This window comes from Drosophila novamexicana, unplaced genomic scaffold, assembly GCF_003285875.2.
Source record: "Drosophila novamexicana strain 15010-1031.04,08,12 unplaced genomic scaffold, DnovRS2.1 tig00000796-arrow-arrow-pilon, whole genome shotgun sequence".
NCBI lineage: Eukaryota > Metazoa > Arthropoda > Insecta > Diptera > Drosophilidae > Drosophila > Drosophila novamexicana.
Window position 1 is genome coordinate 476,201 of NW_020824824.1, and position 20,027 is coordinate 496,227.

At 35.2% G+C, this 20,027-nt stretch overlaps 1 protein-coding gene across 1 annotated transcript; it reads left to right on the forward strand.

Annotated features, from left to right (window-relative positions):
• Nucleotides 1–369: 369 nt before the first annotated feature.
• Nucleotides 370–17,342, forward strand: LOC115763954 (protein daughterless-like). Its single transcript, XM_030706745.1, has 2 exons — nucleotides 370–705; nucleotides 14,785–17,342. The coding sequence occupies exon 2, from the start codon at nucleotides 14,834–14,836 to the stop codon at nucleotides 16,862–16,864; it is 2,031 nt and encodes a 676-aa protein (XP_030562605.1). The 5' UTR covers nucleotides 370–705; nucleotides 14,785–14,833; the 3' UTR covers nucleotides 16,865–17,342.
• The last annotated feature ends 2,685 nt before the right edge of the window (nucleotides 17,343–20,027 follow it).

A 20,027-nucleotide genomic window follows, 5' to 3' on the forward strand; every position in this document is an offset into this window, starting at 1 on the left:
AGCCGATATGTTTTAATAAATAAAGTAGTTCCGCAACAAATTTTTTAATAAATATGATTATATAATACAATTGCCATTCCTTATATTAAAACTTGATATGTACTGAAGCAGGTGTTCTCCACAAATGTTAATGCTAGTTGGTATAATTTTTTGTTTTCATATTGAAATAGTTAAATACCAATATATATGTACATAACACATATATTTATTTAAATAAAGAAAAACATCATATTATTATGAATTAAAAGAGAACACCGCTCTTATTTATTGTGTTCAAGAGTGCCACTTCATTAATAATCGATTTGAATATTCTATCGAAACCCTTCAAAATACAACACTGAGAATGACGCACGAAGAGAACAAAGATGGCGTTCACGACGGTATCACGAACAAAGCCTGGAGAGAATTAAATTTAGAAATGTGAATTAAAAAAAAAACGTTAAAACTGTGAAAATATTTTTAAAAAGAGAGTATTACCATGTGTAAATTAAAAAAGTATTACGCCAAATAACCGTTGGCTATTGCTGTGCTTGTTTTGCTTAAACCAAAATATACAGACATACCTATATAAAGTTTGTGTGTTCGTGGTCAAAAGAAATACAAATTGGTTAATTCAGACGGTTCGGTAGTTGAGAGAAAGTGAACAAGAATAGTAACTCACCGACAATAAATCAACGGCAATTAAAATACTTAAATTTAGTTTCAGTAAGTATATAACTTTTGTAACCAAGTCAATAAGTTTCAAAATACTTGAGAGGTTGAAATGCACATATGTAAATACATTCAATTAAATAATTGTAATGCATAATATACAAACAGATATAAAGTGTGTTATCCTTTTATTTATTGTAATAAAAAAACAAAGAGTGTTCCGTTTTAAAATCAATTCTTCGAAATTCTTTATAATAGTAAACTAAATAGAGATCAGTCAGCTACTTAAGTCGAATTTAATTTAAGCATATACTAGTATTTCAGTCATAGCAAACAACAATAGTGCCATGCAAAACATCAACAGTGCGCATGGCATGGTTCTCTTCGTCTACTCTAATGGCCAGCGTAGTTTTCAGCCTAGCCTAGCTCAATAATATTCTGATAAAAAAGAGTAACACTTTGACTGATCTTCGAGCCGTTTCATTTAGTCAGCTGCCAAAATTTGGATGCAGCAAGGACTACCATACAAAATTGCATATTGGTTACGCGCGTTTTGTGAGAAACTCAATTTGTAGCGGTATAACATAAAATATTTGCCAGAAAATTACAACTTTAACATAAAAGTGTTTCGCACAGATTTGTAATCATGATATTCATATAATGATCATATATATTATATATGAATGTACTACCTGGTATATATTGGCCCTACCCATTGCAAAACCATTTGCCGTCCTTGAACCTCACGTTCAAAGGTTTATTTTACCAAGTGAAAATAAAGGAGCAAAAGTTAAATCAATGTTTTCTTTCATTTTAATTCCGTGCGGATACGCTTGAAGCTTAAAAATAACTTTTTGTTGATAGAGTATAACGGGTATACCCGATCAGATGGTAAACAACAAATGTTCATACAACCGTCATGAAAGGTAACTACAGTGCAAATTTCAGCGTCCCAACTCTTACGGTTTTAAGCCCGAGGAAAAATTAGTTCTGCCTTTACTATCTCGAACTCCACTTTAATTAAAAATAGTTGTCCATCGAATAAACAAACATATGAGCCGCATTATCCATCCAAGAGCGGTAGCTTGTCAAATAACAACGATTTTTTAAAATGAGTTTGGGGACGATTCTATGGGTAACAAAAAAAAGTTGCATGCAACAGTTTTTCACTCATTTCCACAGTTTCGGGTGGAATCGTCGAAACACGTATTTGTTTAGTTTCTATGTGTTGCTTTACAAATAAGATTGAAGAAATGGTGGTAAGCTTAATCATTTATACAACCGTTCTCCACCAATTTACCACAGCTTAGATTTATCTCCCAAGAAGGATACATTCTGAATTTACACCTCTGATTTTAAATCCGATCGGATGGTAAACAAAAAACATTCATACAACTGTTTTCCATCAATTTTCTACTGTTGGGGATAGAATTATCAAAATTGCAGAAACACATAGCTCATAAGTTATTATTATTATTAAGTTTGAAGCCAATCGCTAAAACGGGTGAAAACCGATAACACAAACTATTACTTCTTAGTCCAGTGGCTTTCAATCTTAGTTTTAAAAGGAAAATGTTGCTATTCTTAAATTTGTACGGGCCAGTTTTATGTTTTGATCAAATGTAACACATGTAATCATCATTTAAAAATTGAATTGTTTTACGTAGACGCTGTCATTAAGCTAATGCTTTATTTTTCTATTAGGAAATTAAAGATGAGTATTTTTTTAATAATTTATAGAGTCTATTGGGTTTGAACAATGTTCGCCCTGCTGAAATAAAGAGTCTGATGCTTTTTTTTACGGCAAAATTAAAATAATGTATATCGTTTTATTAATTTGAGAAGTTCTTGGGATAAGATCAGTATTATCTACAGGGCGTACTACAAAACATCGCATGAAATTACTATACGATTACGCTTTTTGACTTCGGTTTGAAGGCCAGCTATGTCTTTGCTTTGTCCTTTTCATACACTTACAGAGGGTATTATAATTTTGTCGTGAAATGTGTAATGATAGAAGGAGACATCTCCTCTCTCTCATAAAGTATATATATTCTTGATCAGCATCAACAGCCGAGTCGATAGAGCCATGTCCTTCTGTCCGTCTGTCTGTTTCTATGCGAACTAGTCTCTCAGTTTTAAAGCTATCTTAATGAAATTTTGCAGAAGTCCGTCTTTCTGTTGCACGCAGCACATATGTGAAAACCAGCTGGATCGGACAACTATATAGCTGCTATAGGAACGATCGGTCGAAAATTAAGTTTTTGTATGAAAAAACATTTTGTTTTTCAAGATATCATGACCAAACTCGGCATTTATTAGTTTCACTTTACTCCTCCTATATATGCAAAATCCTATTAAGATCGAACCACTATATCATATAGCTGCCATAGGAACGATCGGTCGAAAATTAAGTTTTTGTATGAAAAAACATTTTGTTTATCAAGATATCTTGACCAAACTCGGCATTTATTAGTTTTACTATGCCTCTCATACATATGCAAAATCCTATTAAGATCGGACCACTATATCATAGAGCTTCCATAGGAACGATCGGTTGAAAATTAAGTTGTTGTATAAAAAAAACATTTTGTTTATCAAGATATTTTGCCCAAACTCGGCATTAACTATTTCCCCTTGCTTCTTAGATACGGACAAAGCACTATAAGCATTATGAAAAAATTGGGTCTGCAAGGGCATTAGATCGTCGGCGTGCCGAAGATAGCCTTTCTTTCTAGTTATAATTTTATTTTTTGACTGTTGGCGAGCTGATTATGTTTATCATTTAAAAGTGTAGCGTTAGAGTATTGCTTTTCTTGTCGTTTCCTCAACGTGCAATACAGGGCGTTAGCTGTTGTTGTTTTTGATGTCTGAGCTACTTGCCTGATTTTTGTAGCGGTGTTCGTTTATTTACTTTTGTTGTTGTTTTTCATTCATCAAAATGTTTCGGCAGTATGCAAAGAATGTTAACCTCGACCGAAGAGCTAGAATCACTAAATTACATGTGTAGCTTCTTGAATAATATATACATATATATATATATATATATATATATATATAGAAGCTACACATGTAATTTAGTGATTCTAGCTCTTAAAACCAAAGATATTTGCTTAAAAACGTGATTTCGATATCAATTCTTATTGAATGCTTGGAAACGGAGCAAGTTATCGATCATCAGAAACAAATTCATACCCCGCGGGCACTAAAAGGACCTACGTTCAAGACTTCAAGTCTCTAGCTCTTATAGGTTCTGAGATCCTTGCTTACATACATACGGAAGCACGCGACATTTATATATATATATATATATTTATATATATCTGGTATAACCCGGCCTTGTCTGTGGCAGTTGCGAAAAAAAAAAATAGCACCACCACCACAAGCAATTTTTAAATAGTTCTCACACCCACATTTTTAACATTAAGGAAACTTGAACATGTTTTGAAGGGAAGACTCTTACAAACATGGGAATAAATAGAAAATCATCCTATTGTTTATCGTTTTTAAGTTATTTAAGAAACTTTGCTAAAATTGATCAAATTAGGCAAAAAAAAAAAAAAAAAAAAATAGCATCAGTTTTCAAAAATCGATTTAAAATAAAAAAAAGAGAATAAGTGAGGAACTCGTTAGTTAACAATTTTGAACTATTAATACTAAATCTATATTGATAATTTAATATTTAGTACAGTGTCCTTTATTAGCAATAAAAACAAAAACTGAGTGTTGCCATCGTTTTAGGGGAATTTTGGACGAGGACTCTTTAATTTCTTCCCAAAGTAATCCGATAGTGGTTGGTTTGGAAGCAGCAACTGCCTTCTTGACGTCGAATCACAGATTTTCAATGGGATTCAGGTCAGGCGACTCAGCAGGCCACTACAAAACGTTCCCAGAGTTTGCCCTGAACCATTCCTTTGCTTTCTTGCTGGTGTGTTTGGGCTCATTGTCCTGTTGAAAGGCCTGTACGAGTGGCATTTCGTATTCTGCAAAGAGGAACATAACTGTCTCCATGATATTCACATACACGTGCTGATCCATGATGGTTTTATCTAATGTATTGGACCTACTCCATAGTAGCAAAAGCTACTTAAGCTCTTTTTTTAAGCTCGGTAGCAGAATTGAAGGATCCCTTCGTGTTCTGACGAATCAGTCTCTTGACATGAAGGGGAGTCATAGATCGTTATCGTCCGCGTGTTTCAATATTTTTTTCATAGTTTAAGACGTTTTAAATTATTTTATTGGAGTATCCTACAAATTGACCAACTTCTCTGTAAATTTTTCCGTCCAATATCAATTTTTTGATAGGGTCGCGCTTCTCTGCAGTGCAGTGCGTTCCATGTTCCATTGTAATGATTATTTTTTACTTTTATGATAGAAAAAATGATATCTTAGTCAAAACTAATAATCGATAACTTACTCCGTTTCCAAGCAATAGACAAAAATCGATATCGATATCCTGTTTTTTGGGCAATTTTGGTAAATAATAAGACCTAGAGTCACCAAACTTGACATATAGCTTCTAAAATAGAATATATATATATGCATTTGATGTTGGAAGAAGAGGGTTCAGGGTATCCTCTAGTCAGGAACTCCCGACTAGAACCTCTTACTTGTTTTTCTGTATTTTTAGGGGCTTTTTTCTTAAAATCCCCCCAAAAAAATATAGACAGAAATTTTAAGAACGCTAACACTGTTTTCATTATATTATATAGAGCTTTGAAAATAAGTTTGATGCAAATTGGACAAAACTTTAAATTAAACAAAAAATCCTTGTAATGCACTTTCCACCGAAGGAGTTTAGATTTTGCGAAATATGTGAAATAAGTCTCAAATGATTTTTATGTAGATCCTTGGAAATTATTTAAAGGGCGAAACGCCAACCACAAAATCTTTGAACCCCGTTTCCACCAAGGAGGGATGAATTTTCAAAAAAGTACAAAACACCTTTCAATTGAATTTGAACACATTTCTTTGAAAATGAGTTTCATACAAACATTTTTCGCTAATTACCCACTGTTGTGAGTGGAATTTCCAAAATCACTGAAATACGTATATATTTAGTTCTTATGTAGAGTTCTGAAAATAAATTTTAAACAAATCGGCCAAAACTTAAAACTTCCTGAAAAAATCAAAGAATCGCACTTTTTCCCGAGGATGCTTTCATTCTCCGAAAAATGTGAAAATCGTATTAAATAACTTTGCATATAGATCTTTGGACATAAATTTGAGAGCGAAACGTCAGCCACCAAATCTGTGACCCCCATTTTCATCATGGAGGAAAGCAGCATTTCTAAAAGTGTGAAACACCCCTCAAAAGAATTCAAACAAAGATCTTTGAAAATGAGTTTGAGGTCGATCGGATGGTAAACAAAAAAGTTTCATACAACCGTTTTTTGCGATATTTCCACACTTGCGTGTGGAATTTCCCGGAAACCCAGTCTTAACGTACAATTTGAGCTTCTCAGCTCTTACGGCTTGGTCTGTGCTTTGATCATCAATCAGCCAGTCAGTCGGTCAGGACAAACAGTTTTATATATGAAGATCGAGTATCTTTTAGTTAATAGCTTTCTTAAAGAGAACTGTAACGAGGTTGAAGCCTATTGAGAGTACTATTCTATTTTATTTTAATTTCGAAAATTTATTTGTATTACTGCTTATGCAAACGAGCTTGTAGAGCGGGCTGCATTTGGTATTGGTAAAAGGGGGTTCAGGGTATCCCCTAGTCGGGTACTCCTGACTAGAGCCTCTTGCTTTTTTTTTGTAAGTAATATACAAAATGGCCTACAAATGCTATGAGAACATGTTAAACAACGTTTTATTTCGCGAAGCTCAAAGACAAATTAAGACCTACTTGCTTAGTAGTATAAAATATAATAATACTAAATTCAAGAAAGAGAAGACTCCGAACAGAATTGCAGCTGCGGAGTCCATTTCGTCCGTGATAAACTTCGTTACTTGAGTATAATGGCAACCATGGAACACCAGGATTCTAGTTTAATCCTCGAAGGGAAAATAACCAGAATTGTTTCTGTATTGATATTGTGGGGGAAATCGAGCACGAAGGCATTTGTAGTTTACGTGAAACTACTTGGCACATCACTTTATGAAACCTAAAAATGTTCTGGCCTTATTGAAAATGGTCGTAACATGAGACTGAAACTTCAGATTATTATAAAGAATTACACATAGGTCAAAACCTCTAGTACAAGTAGTGTCCACACGTTCAAGCGTTATAGAAAGTCATTAGCTTAGATGAAAACAGGTAAGACTTCGTAGGTTAGCTGGAAGCCAAGAATGAAGGGCAATAAGGTCGGCTTTTAATTGATTTTAGACCTTCTGTAATATCTCTTAATGCCAGGTACACCGTTACATCAGTGGAATACAATATCCAGGTAAAGCCATCAATAAACAAGAGGTGTTCTATTCGGGAGCTCCCGACTAGGGAATACCCTGAACCCTCTTATTCAAACACCAAAGGCAGCTCGAGTTACGCGCTCGTTTGTAGTAGTAGAGATAAATTTAAAAAAATGTTCACTTGGCAGGGCTCGAACTCGCAACTAACCACCGTCTCTACTCAACAGCCACAGCAGCCAAAAAAAGTTTCCTCGACAGGGCTCGAACTCACGACTAACCGCAACACTTGCTATGCCTCTACTCAACAGCCACACCAATATTAAGTATTATTGAGAGAAAACAAACGGATTAAAATAGCAAAATAGCAATACTGTTGGTATATGTAATTCGAAGCAGACGCGCATAAATCTGTGTGTGTACATGTATAGAGAAATTCTTCGAATGTGCACCCAATTCAATTGCACAGTAGCTTAACTTTGGTTTTCTTTAACCGATCTTAATGAAATTTTCTACAGTATATCTTATTGTACTATAGAATATTTGTGTATGCTCAAAAAGTCAACTGCATTAAAATAGTGGCTTGGTGGGCAATATGAGTTGGGTTATTACCTTGGTTTATAGCTTTGTGGTGGAAGCGGGGCGATAGGTGTAAAATGAAAGGTATTTGATATATATATAATAGTCTAGAAGCAACATATCAAGTTTGGTGACTAGCTAATATTAAGATATTTACCCAATTTGCTCAGAAACAAGATGTTGATATAGATTGCTTAGAAACGGAGTAAGCTATCGATTATCGGAATCAAACTCGATCTACGCAGGCACTAGGAGGACCTACATCTAAAATTTCAAGTTTGTAGCTCTTATAGGTTCTAATATCCTTGCGTTCATACATACAGACAGACAGACAGACGGACATGGCTAGATCGACTCGGCTATTGATGCTGATCAAGAATATATATACTTTATGGGGTCGGAGATGCTTCCTTCTGCCTGTTACATACATTTACATTTTGTACAAATACAATATACCCTTTTTACCCATTTTCAGTGGGTTCAGTATATAAAAAGATTAAAGAGTAGAGGGCCGAAATCACAGTATTTGGGAATTACATTAATCAGCTGGATAAATTTATAATATGAGTTTCGCAGGTTAATTGATAAGCCTGGAGCACATACATTGTGTAGTACTAAAAAGTGATTACCTGAAGCGAAAGCCTTACTAAAATCAGTATAAATGACGTCAATCTTGACTCTTTGCTTAAAATCATTGATAGGTTCGTGGTTACAGATATCCCAATGATGGACAGAAGTAACGTAATTCCTCTAATACCAAGTAGCGGGGATAGAACCAATAATTTTAATTGTGTATAACATCATCAAAACTAACAGGAGTTTTCTAATCGTAAGTGCCTGACTACGAGATACATTGAACCATCTTTTACGAACACTAAATCCAGGTCTTAAGCATCGATTGTTTGGAAACGGGGAGAGTTATCGAATGTGGGTATTGTACACAGGGCGAGTTCGCTGATCGTTCCACACGATCCAATCCCACGATGGCAACATCTGGCTGGCACGGGTCTTTAATCTACTTAATGTACTGGAAGTTCTCTTCCATTAACCGGTAGAGCAAAGATAGGCCTAATACTACTTTATAAGTATATCTGACCGTCAACCATGATCATTGGCTTCAGATGGCTAGAGTGCGTCGGACAGTGACCTATTCCATTGAATTGCAACCTTTGGACACACAATCCGTTCGCCAGCTCATTTACCAAATGTAGCTTTGGTAGTGTACTTGCGGTTTGTTTTCTCCCTTTTATCGTACTCGGCAAGAATTAGCTTGAAAATAGGATATTGGAATTATTATATTAATACTAAACACTTCTGAAAACATATTTCTGTCAGTTGGTCAGTTAAAATTGACTTTAAATCAATACATTATGTAGTTCTGCAGTTAGTATTCGGTTCATCGTTCTTTTCTGCGTACTCAATTTGGGACACCTTAATTTTAAACGAATGTTGCATTATACAGATATCGTGATCTTAATTTGACGATTGCTTATACATTTATTTAGTACTAGCGGGGATTCCTCGGCGTTGCCCGCCGGAGGCTTAATATATTTAATACATGTTTAAAGTCAATTGAAAAAAAAAAAAATTCGAAATCAACGGTCTTGTGGTGAGGAATTTTAAGTCCAAAAATAAATTTTGTTCATTAAACTCGCTTTTTCCTTCCTTTCGTGATTTGGCTAAAAACGTATCATATTAATTTTCAGAAAGATCTCTAGAAATTAGTTTGAAGCTGATCCATTGGCAACGAAATAAGTTAAAATAACAGTTGCGGGTGGATAACTATATAACATTTCATAGTAGGGCATTCGTTAAGTTTTAATGTGGACCTTTCATAATGGGTATTAATTACGTTTAAATGTGGGGATTTGAAAATAATATTGCAGCCAACCAGGCAAAGCTTAAATCTTACCCCAAAAGTCTTTGAATAGCCTTTTCCGCAGAGGAAGATTGGATTCTGCGAAAAATTTAAAAGTTTGAATTCAAACGCAAAACGTCAGCCATTAAATATTTTACTTCCATATATACCAAGAAGTATAGAGATTTTCCTTAGAGTGTGAATTTGAACAAAGATATTTGAAAATAAATTTGGGCGGATCAAGTGGTTAACAAAAAAGTTTCATACTAACATTTTTCGCGATTTTCCACACTTGCGGGTGCAATATTCCAAACCCTCATCTTAGTGTGCACATCCATCAGATAGGGTAATTTCAGTAAGAAAACGACACTTCGACATTTATTTAAGGTTCTCCCTGTAAGCCCTTCTCTTCCCTGTTTAATTAGTTAGCCCAAAGTGGTTCCCCTCTGTTTTCTTTCTTTTTTTTTTTTACCTTTTTCTTGATGCGTACTTTACGTTTGAACAGGAACACCTCTTTGGCTAGCCTCGACATATTTTAAAAATAGTATTCCCTTCATAGTATTGTTTACCTTGTGTTTAATCTTGACTCTATTTCCTCTCGTTTTATTGTGTTTTTTTTTTCCAAATCAGCTTTAACTTTTATTTTAATGGGAAGCGTGCTTTTTCTAGAGTGATCTGATAATTATGTGGTTTCGACGATAAAGAGCAGAATGCTGGTGGTCTGTGAATATATTAATGTCTTTTTCCCTATAAAGATAATGACGAAGTGCTCCTTGTGCTCAAAGAATGACTACGGCTTTCTTTATTGGTAGCATAATTAATTTCCCTTCAATGTCTTATAATATGTGTGAACAAGCATACCAAGATGTTTTCTTCAGCATTTCAATCGCGTGCCGCTGGATTTCATTAAATAGAATATGAATGTTATTTGATTATTATATAATAATTATGTTAATATATAACAGATTTTCTCCCATTTCATTGTCTAAGACGTGGTTTGCTATTGGCGATAAGTTCTTAACAAAACATCTGCACTAGCTTGTTAAGCCAGGAAAAGACATGAAAGCAAAGTTTTTCGGCTTAGCGTACTTCTGAATGGCTCAAACTTTTTCTTCGTCTCTGAACTTTATGGCGTGAATCGTAATCTACCTTTATTTTTAATAGTATTGCTTTGACCTACCTTTCCTTTTAAGGTCCCTACAATATTGCTTGCCATGCTCTACCTAGTTTTTTCGTTAATAATGCTGTGTCTTCCAAATTTTTATTTTCTTGGGAGCATAATCTCAAATACTAATAGGACCTACCCAGCGGTACAGGTTTGAGTAGATATAGCCGTTAAGTCGTTTGATTTTTGACAATGGACGTACTATATTTAAGGTTTTAGGTAAAGTCAGTCCCAACTGTTGATGCGCCGATCCTATCAGTATGTGTACAGTATGGGGTGACAATGACAATGCAAATGAAAAATGAAATGAAAAAAAAGGTCTATCCCGAACGTATTTTAGAAACATTCCATGGAGATGTTTTTGGAGTCGTTGATGAAGTATTCGGCAAAAGGCGAATCAACTGGGAACACAATTTTTAATGACTCAAAGAGTTTATAAATTTTTTTTAGAAACTTCCGAATCATTTATAAATGTATCGTTTTACAAACATCACCCCTAGAAATGTAAGCTCATTTTCGTAGTAAAATTATATCCCCTGTGGTGAGTTATAGTTATACTTTTTAAAACTATGTTCCGACACTTAATGTACGTGCTAATATTGCGGCGGCTTTTTTAGAAGTAGCATAGTCATAGCTATGGTATCAGCTGCCATAACATATGACTGATGCTGACTTCTAATGCGACGGCGCACCTGTGGTGTTTAAAAAGTTAGCTACATACATCCAGTGGAAAATTTGTTATTTTCAAAATATGTATGTATGTATGTAAAATATGTAATGGCGATTTCTACAAGGCGACGATAGATCAACAGCTCATATATTATGCCCCGCCTAGTAGGAGTGTTTTAAAGTATTAACTAAATAAGTTAATGTAAGTGTTGTTTTGCTCACCTCTGAACAAATTGATACGAGTTGACAACTAACTAAATAATTACGTGTGTCCGAGTGGGGCCTCTTGTTTTCATATAATTTTTTTGAATGCTAGTATATATCTTAAATGCAGGGTATCTCTCAGGTATCTCAGTATCCAGAGATCAGGCGGGTGTCTTAGTTCCAAGCCTTCGATATTGTAGGTTAAATGTGTGTGATGTAGAGTAGAGTCGTTTTGGGTTGGTTCAAAGGATGATTCCCTTTTACTGGGATGAATGCTACATTGGTTCTGTTCTTAAAGTTTGAAAGGTATCGCAATTGAAGATTGATTGAAGTAAATTTGAAGAGGATGCACGCAGGATAATCCCAGACCGTGTTATAGGAAGTTCGTAATAACGGATTTCCCCCTGGGAATTTGTAAGATACCACCGATCAAATGGTCCAACAGCAGGATTGTTTCAGAGTATGTGAAGTAAATGTGGTCCATTCTCTGGGATCTATGTCTTTTACAGTAGCCCAACAATTTTTAAAATTCCTTTCGCTAAAACCTTTTGCATTCCAGCAGCTTTTGAGACTCTATGCACACTCGCATTAAATACACCAGCAGTATCGTTTTTTTTTTTTGTTTTATAGTATTCTGCGATTGCGTAACTGTATGCGTTCCACAAATTTTTTTGCCATTTTGTGAAGCCTTCAGACCTCCATTCTCTGTTTAGTGAGATCTGAATACCACCAGGAAATCCTTCTATTGGCCTGAAGGGACTAGGAACTAACTTTTATTGTTCACGTCACTATTTCTTTATAATTGATAATGTACATTGGCATCGCACCCGATGACCTCATGCTTTTATGACAGAGGTGGACTGATCGGTAAAATAGAAAGTTTGTGTATAAGGGACTTTTTGATTTGACCAAAGCCGGCATTTATCAGTTCCTCTATCTTGCATTAATAATTTATAATGAATCTGTTTGTCTTCTCGTGATTTTTGGGTTTGTTGGGAGTGCATGCTTGTGCCTTGTGCATTAAAAAGGGAGGTTAATGGCCAGATGTAGAAAATTTTCCGGCTGAATAGCACAAGCTTCAAGGATCTGATCGTTGAAAACTAAATAATTAGCTCACAGTCATAGAATCTCAATACAATAGCTAAAAACATTTGTGTGAGTGTCACGGCGTTAAATGATTACTCTTGGTGACTTATAGTTGCCCTTCAGCTTTCGACTACAAATCTGCAACCTACAATTCCGATTATACATTAGCGTATCTTTTTTGCCAACCACCGGACACCAGTTCGGCACCCGAATATGTTACATCGGAATGTGAAAACAAGACGTGGTGAGCTAGCGCGGGGTTGTAAAAACTTCTCTCCGCAACACTTCATCAGAAAAGAATACAAGGAGAAAGTAAAAATCGGACACCGATTTTATTGTCACCTCCTTCTAGTGGAGCCTCAACATTGTTGCAGCGTTGAAAAACTAACTGCATGCTTATCAAAATGTTAAATGTAAGCTTAATAACCTCTACAAAGATTTTCTTTCTTTCGATTTTGACTGTTATCGCTTTTACCGACACTTAATTAAAACCAGACATCTTAGATAATTCAATTACTCCTTTCAAAAACTCCATTTACGGATGCGATCGAGCTTCTAATACATTTATCAAATAGGCATGTTCATTCGTTAGAGCTTACTGAGCCGTTTATCTAGTAGAATTTGTAGTTGTAAAAGCCATTTAGAAATTTTTGTGTTTTTATATTATGTTCATATATTCCTCTAATTTCACAACATGTTTATTTAAATAATTCATCTTCTTCGTTTTCTGATAATGACTTCTTAATCGTTCTTAGCGACTTCAATCTTCCCAATTCCATATCTGTGTGAACTAATACCAGCGACTCGGATACTTTTTTTTCGTAAGGCAATTTTTTTTAAGGTGACGATTCGAGTTGACTAGTCAGAACTCAAATGTGCAGAAATTGATATTGTCATTAAATTTATTCAAACATGAACTCGCCTTCTAGTGATGCTTGATGTTTGGGAATAAAAAACGTAAACTACGAAATGCAAAACTTTTCTTTGCAAAATTGCACTATGAGGATAACCTATGCCGTTGCCGGCTTTAGTTTACATAGTACCCTAAGCAATTTTTCAACTTTGTTAATTTCAATCACAAGGCGTCTACTTTGCCATCTTCGGTAAATCTTACACATGCGACTGTGAATACTGGTTCTGGCATTGCCAATTTGTTGGCAGACTTATATCAAACCACCTACCCGTACAGGTATAGTAAAATCAGACTCAGACTCGAACTTCAATTTCAATTCTATTGCCACTGAAAGTCCGGTTCTCAGCAATCCTAGCATACTCAATCCCGTCTACTCACATCAGGAGTCCTGATAGTGTTTCTACTTATGTGCTTAGGTACTGTGCTGCAGATTTTTGTAAACATCATAATTTTCCCTGCAATACGGAAAGAATCTATTGTCATTCCTCCATATAAGAAAGTAGAGGTATTTCCGTTCAACGTTTGCTAGTAACAATATATATTTATAAGGCCTATATTTATTTTGTAAGGCCTTTGATTCAGTTAATTATTTCTTGCTTATTCGTTAATTATGCATTCTCGGCTTCCTAGTCAGTGAACTGGGTCCCAGAGCATCTGATTAACAGAATATATAATGTTGTTTTCAGAAACTTATATTCTCAATGTATTCAGTTCTGGGCTGCCCCAAAAAAGTCACCTCTGCCCACCTCACTTTACTTTTTTCAGCAATGAGTTTCCCTCAGTAGTATCGCATGCCGATAATTTAAAGTTGTGCCTTGTATATAAGGATATGGCTCCCTGTAATCTATTACAAACCGACTTTGATGTCGGTGTCAAGTTAGCTTGTGAAGTCTAAACTGCATAAATTTGGCTCAAAATACATATTACATATTTATAGAGGAGACAAAGAGCTCAGCCGCTCAAAAGGTTGGTTTGCGAATTCAAAAAGGGATAATTATATTATTATTTTTTTGACTATCATGTTAATCAAGACTATCGTGTATATTAACATTCCTCAGTCTTAAGACTCCATAGTTTATAATTTATCTCAGAGTTGGCTACCGACTACCGTTTGAATTCAAAATATTGTGCAATTGCTCATTAACATTAGTCTTTAAAGTTATATACCCGGAGCCATAAATATGACTTTTTTATTATTACAAACTATTACATCTATGGTCTTAAATCTCTCCTATTTTAAATCTTGACTTACATACCCTGATAATAAGAACGCCTTTAAAGCTAACCGAAATAATTGTCTACTTACAGGTTTCTGAATAGAATAAGCTGGTCAGCTATCATTCAAAAATCAGAAAGAATGGCGACCAGCGATGATGAACCAATGCACTTGTATGAAGTGTTTCAAAACTGTTTCAACAAAATAGCAAATAAGCAACCCCCGGGAACAGTAGGAACTGAAAGGGGAGGGGGTTACCACTCACCATATGGAGGCCTTGCTGGGGAAAACGGAATATACCCAAGTGACTTTAATTCCATTCATGATGCCAACGGAAGCAATCATAGGTTTGCGAATACTTCAACGGTTGACCAGTATTTTGATTCCGGCGCAACTAGTAGCGCAGGATGGTATCAATCACAAATGCACAGCAGCTCTAACTATATGGGCCAAACATCTTATCAAAGCAACGCACCAATTTCTTCACATACTATGGATCAACAGCAAGTGCATAATACTGAGGGTTTAACAAGTACGAATATTGGCATGCAAATGGGTGCTGAAAGTGGTCAGATTGGTGTGCACAGCCCGGTATCGACATCTCTTCCGCCTATGAGCTCTTTTCGGGGTGGATCTGGTAGTTTACCAAACATTGGAGCAACGACAGTGCTCTCCCCAGCAGTGTACAATTCACCACAACACAATCAAACAGCAGTGCAAGCACAACATAGCTCCCTGTCTTCTGCTGGGCCAATTGCCCATCATTCCCTGAATCATACACCGCTACCTCACCCACATTCCCATCACAATCAACAACTCAGTCCTGCAATGCAAAATACCGATGGATTTGGTGGAATAAGTGTGAAAGTATCTGGTCCTGGTAATTCTTCGGCAGCGTCATTGCGTCAGCAAATATACATGTCGGCTGCAGCAGCTGACCAGAGTAGTAGCTTTAGTTCAAACCCATCAACACCTGTCAATTCACCACCTCCATTAACACAATCTGGAGTTGGAGATGGAACTGTTTCTGGGAATGCTGGATGGAGCCATTCTGTCATAAATGGCAGTGGCGCTTCAAATTATACAAGCGATATGGTGCCTGTAACCAGCTTGCATACCATGGCTTCTGTTTTTCAAGGCGCACGTATGGAAGAACGCTTAGACGATGCTCTCAATGTTCTACGAAACCACTGCGAACCAGAAATGTTATCAAATGTTAATACATCTCTTAATTCAATGGACAATACTGAAACATTATCTTCCTTTGTGGCCAATTCACCTTCGTCCCATCTAGTTGGTGGTAGCTCTACTGGAAATGCCGCACTAGTACCTAACTCATCAAATACCATTACGCATGAGGTTCTATCATTAAATACACCAGCCGCTGGTGCAACTGCAATTCAAACAATCGGAGGTACTGGTTTGTCAAATATTAAAATAGAACGAAATGCATCGACGTCAACATCTGCAACAACAAAACCAACTAAAAAACGAAAGGAGCAAATTGTAATCAGTAATGTAGGTGCAGGTGTGTCTACAACTTCTAGCATTTCTAACCTAGAAATTTCTGATACAAAACCTACAAGCTCTTTAGAACCTTCAAACGCTACACAGCTTCAACAGCTTTCTCAGGTTACAAAAGGTTCGAAAAGACCACGTAGGTATTGCTCCTCTGCTGACGATGACGATGATGCTGAGCCAGCTGTGAAGGCTATACGCGAAAAGGAACGTCGTCAGGCTAATAATGCTCGCGAACGCATTCGTATACGTGATATTAATGAGGCTTTGAAAGAACTGGGACGTATGTGTATGACACACCTGAAATCTGATAAACCTCAAACTAAGCTGGGTATCCTAAATATGGCTGTGGAGGTAATTATGACATTAGAGCAGCAAGTTCGGGAACGAAATTTAAATCCGAAGGCTGCATGCCTGAAGCGTCGAGAGGAAGAAAAAGCGGAAGATGGGCCCAAATTAAATATCCAACATCACATGATACAACAGCCATCTGTTAGCACCGTCGGGAATAACTATCATCACACCCAGACTTCACAATTAGTGCCCCTACCCTCCCAGACCATAAGTAGTATGGCCATCCCAGCTAATCAGACTAGTAACGTTTTACCACCACATTTACAGCCACAACAGCAAATTGCTCAGCATCCACAATAACATGATGTCAGCAGTGACCTAAAACCATCACCATCTTCCATTACAGCTCAATTGATCCCACATTCTACAAAGTACTCATCAGCCTTTGAGCTAGACCAACATTTATTAAGCAATTTTTTGAGACGATATCATGCAACCCAAACAATTTCTGAAACAATGCCTCCTTTACAACACCCGCAGTTTTAGCTCATTTTCTACTATCATGAATTTTAAGCACCTATATATACAATTTTTATCTTTATCAATTGTATATACTTTTTATTCCGGTTGACGGGGTAATATTATTTATAGGTTTTTGAATTGTAAATCCATACGATATGTTGGACCCTTCTTTTAAACTTTCATTCATTCATAAATTTATAATTAGGTATATTTAGGTTAATAAAAAATCCAATTTCATTTATACCGACTTTCTTGTATTCCCCATATTTTTACGACTATATATAAGCAAATGCACGTTAATTTTTCATAATCGTGTTAAATGCTCGCATGTAATTATAAAAATAAATAAATAAATATATATATATATATATATATATATAAATAAAAACATATATATGTATAAATAAATACATATATATTTATATATGTATAAATAAATATATATGTAATTGTATATGTATACATAAATTTATATATATGTATAAATAAATATATAAATATTTATATATGTGTAAATATATATATATATATATATATATATATATGTGGAGCATCGATAATAAGGACATTTTTTGTATGCTGCGTTGGTTATGGGGACAATTCGCTCTTTTGGGGACTGACCTTAAAATTTTTAGGACTGGAATGTCTCTTTTGGGGACTTTTCATAATTCTTCATAATTCTTAGTTCTTAGAAGAAACCTAAGGGTTAATAAAAATAACAATACCTTTTCTTAACATTATCCAACCAGCACTTTGCCTGTACCTCAAATACTATAATTTTTATATTATCTTAAAGTTGGTCCACTTTATGGCGAGAAGATTTTTCGGGAACACAGATTTTAAATGCGTTTGCTGACATCTGCATAACTATGATGTAATCTGATTAGGTTTATTTTGCATGCATTTGATCATTAAAAAAGAACAAAACACAATTCGTACGCTAGTTCTCCCATAATATATGTTTTTTACTAATATGTATATATCCTCATTTGGTCGATGTGGCAACTCTACGAAATGAAAATGAAATGAAACAAACTCCATTTAGGGTAACGTGTTTTATGGGGACTCAGTTCCCGAAATACTCTCAGTATATAACACAAAAATTGTTCGTTATAATGTACTTTATATATAAGGTAAGTTTTAGGGACAAAAACGCAACGTGTATTATAAGGACACAGGAACGATGAGATTTGGTCCAGTTCACACTTCAATTTAGTAAATAACAGTCAAATAGCTGTCCCCAAAAACATACTGATTTTATATAAATATAGAGACTCATATATAGAGGTTATGAGGACTAGGGAACAGTGAATTTCGATAAAACTCACTAAACTAAATAAATATAACGCGAAACCACATAAGACTCAGCAATATTTTATTAAATTTATACATTTTAAATTTAGTGGCAGACTGGCTTAATTGAAATTAAGAGTCAAATTTATTTTGAATGTAGTTTTGGATCACTTTAGGTTAAAGTAAAATTAATAATGTGAATTAACATAAATGACGTTATTAAATACATGCATTTAAAATGAATTTTTTTTTAATTCCAAAATTTTTTAACATAAATTAATATTAATATACGAAAAAGTATAATCCACTTATTTTAAATATGGTCAACATATTTATTATTTAATCTATTTGCGGAGTTCCTTGATTTAGCCTTGCGCTGATTATCTATCCATGTTTTTACTTGCGCCGGTGTCCTACATTTTAGATATGTAGAATTATTTATAACTGTGTTGCATTGATTAAGTGACGGCAATCCTTTAAGCGACAACAGGTCGCCAAAAGCCTGGTATATTTCTTCACGCTCTTCATTCGACCACCGGTTTCTTATCGTTTTTCCAAATGATGATCCTGTTAAATAATAGAGTTTAATACAATTTAGTGTGAAAAAGAATAACGTTTTAGTAATATAGAAAAATATTAAAAACTTTGCAGTCGGTTGCAACCGTCGCAATACTCAATCATAGACCAATAACAGATTAATACAGCCTACCAGAACAATTTATTAGGTGATATCAATTTTAAACATTCGCCACGCACCCAGTCAATCGTAGGCAAACTAATTTTTATCGATCTTCAGAGTAGTCCATCAATAGTATTCATGAAAAAGTTAGTCAAGCTCTAAGATTCTGTAAGATTTGCGATTGTGCAATTTAAAACGATTTTTAGGATTTACAACGCCCCCAGTGGTCGTCATTATATAATTGTAGCACTTTACCTATCGTGGATATATACGTGTATATATTTCAAGCCCAAAGTTTCTAACTTCAATGGGCCCGCAAAATAAGCACGATATATTTTTTCACTTTGCGAATGAGGATAAATAGGACAGACTAATCGCAATGCATGTAAGCACGTGACAAAAATATGTAGGTTGCAATTCAATACTCACTACTTGGACGCTTTCCTTTTGCATTGGATTTTTCTACAATTTCATCATCGGAAATATTAAATTCGCTTTCTGATCGCTGTTCAGAATAATCTGATTCCGAATCCTCTAAAGGATCATCTGCAAAATACATTTTAAGTATAATGTAAAAACATTGACAATAGGGCTTATTGGATAAGTAATTATTAGATAAGTTAAAATATTATATTCTACACAATAACTACACTTAGTATCACTCACAACCTTGATGAATATATTTACTCACTTTCTTTTAACTGATCAAGGGCTACTGTGTTTTCATCCTCAACATTATTTCCAAGAGCTGCCATAAGCATCTGGGATACTTCGGCAATCTCCGCTACTGTTACAGGGATTCTGTAGATTTCTTTGTGTATATCTTTATGATGACCCATAAAATTGGCAAGCCTATCAATTTGGACATCTTCGACGTTAAGCATCGATGTATAGGTAGCTAAATGCTTTCGAAGCATCGTTCCCCTTAAGGCCCCTGGGCAGCGAGCCCCACACTCCAGGGCAAATCTTTTTAGAATGGGGCAAGCCCGTACATACTGCTTTGCTAAAGGCTTGGCGTTAGGCACGCTA

Coding starts and splice junctions, on each gene's coding strand:
- LOC115763954 (XM_030706745.1), top strand. CDS start 14,834: ATGGCGACCAGCGATGATGAACCAATGCACTTGTATGAAGTGTTTCAA.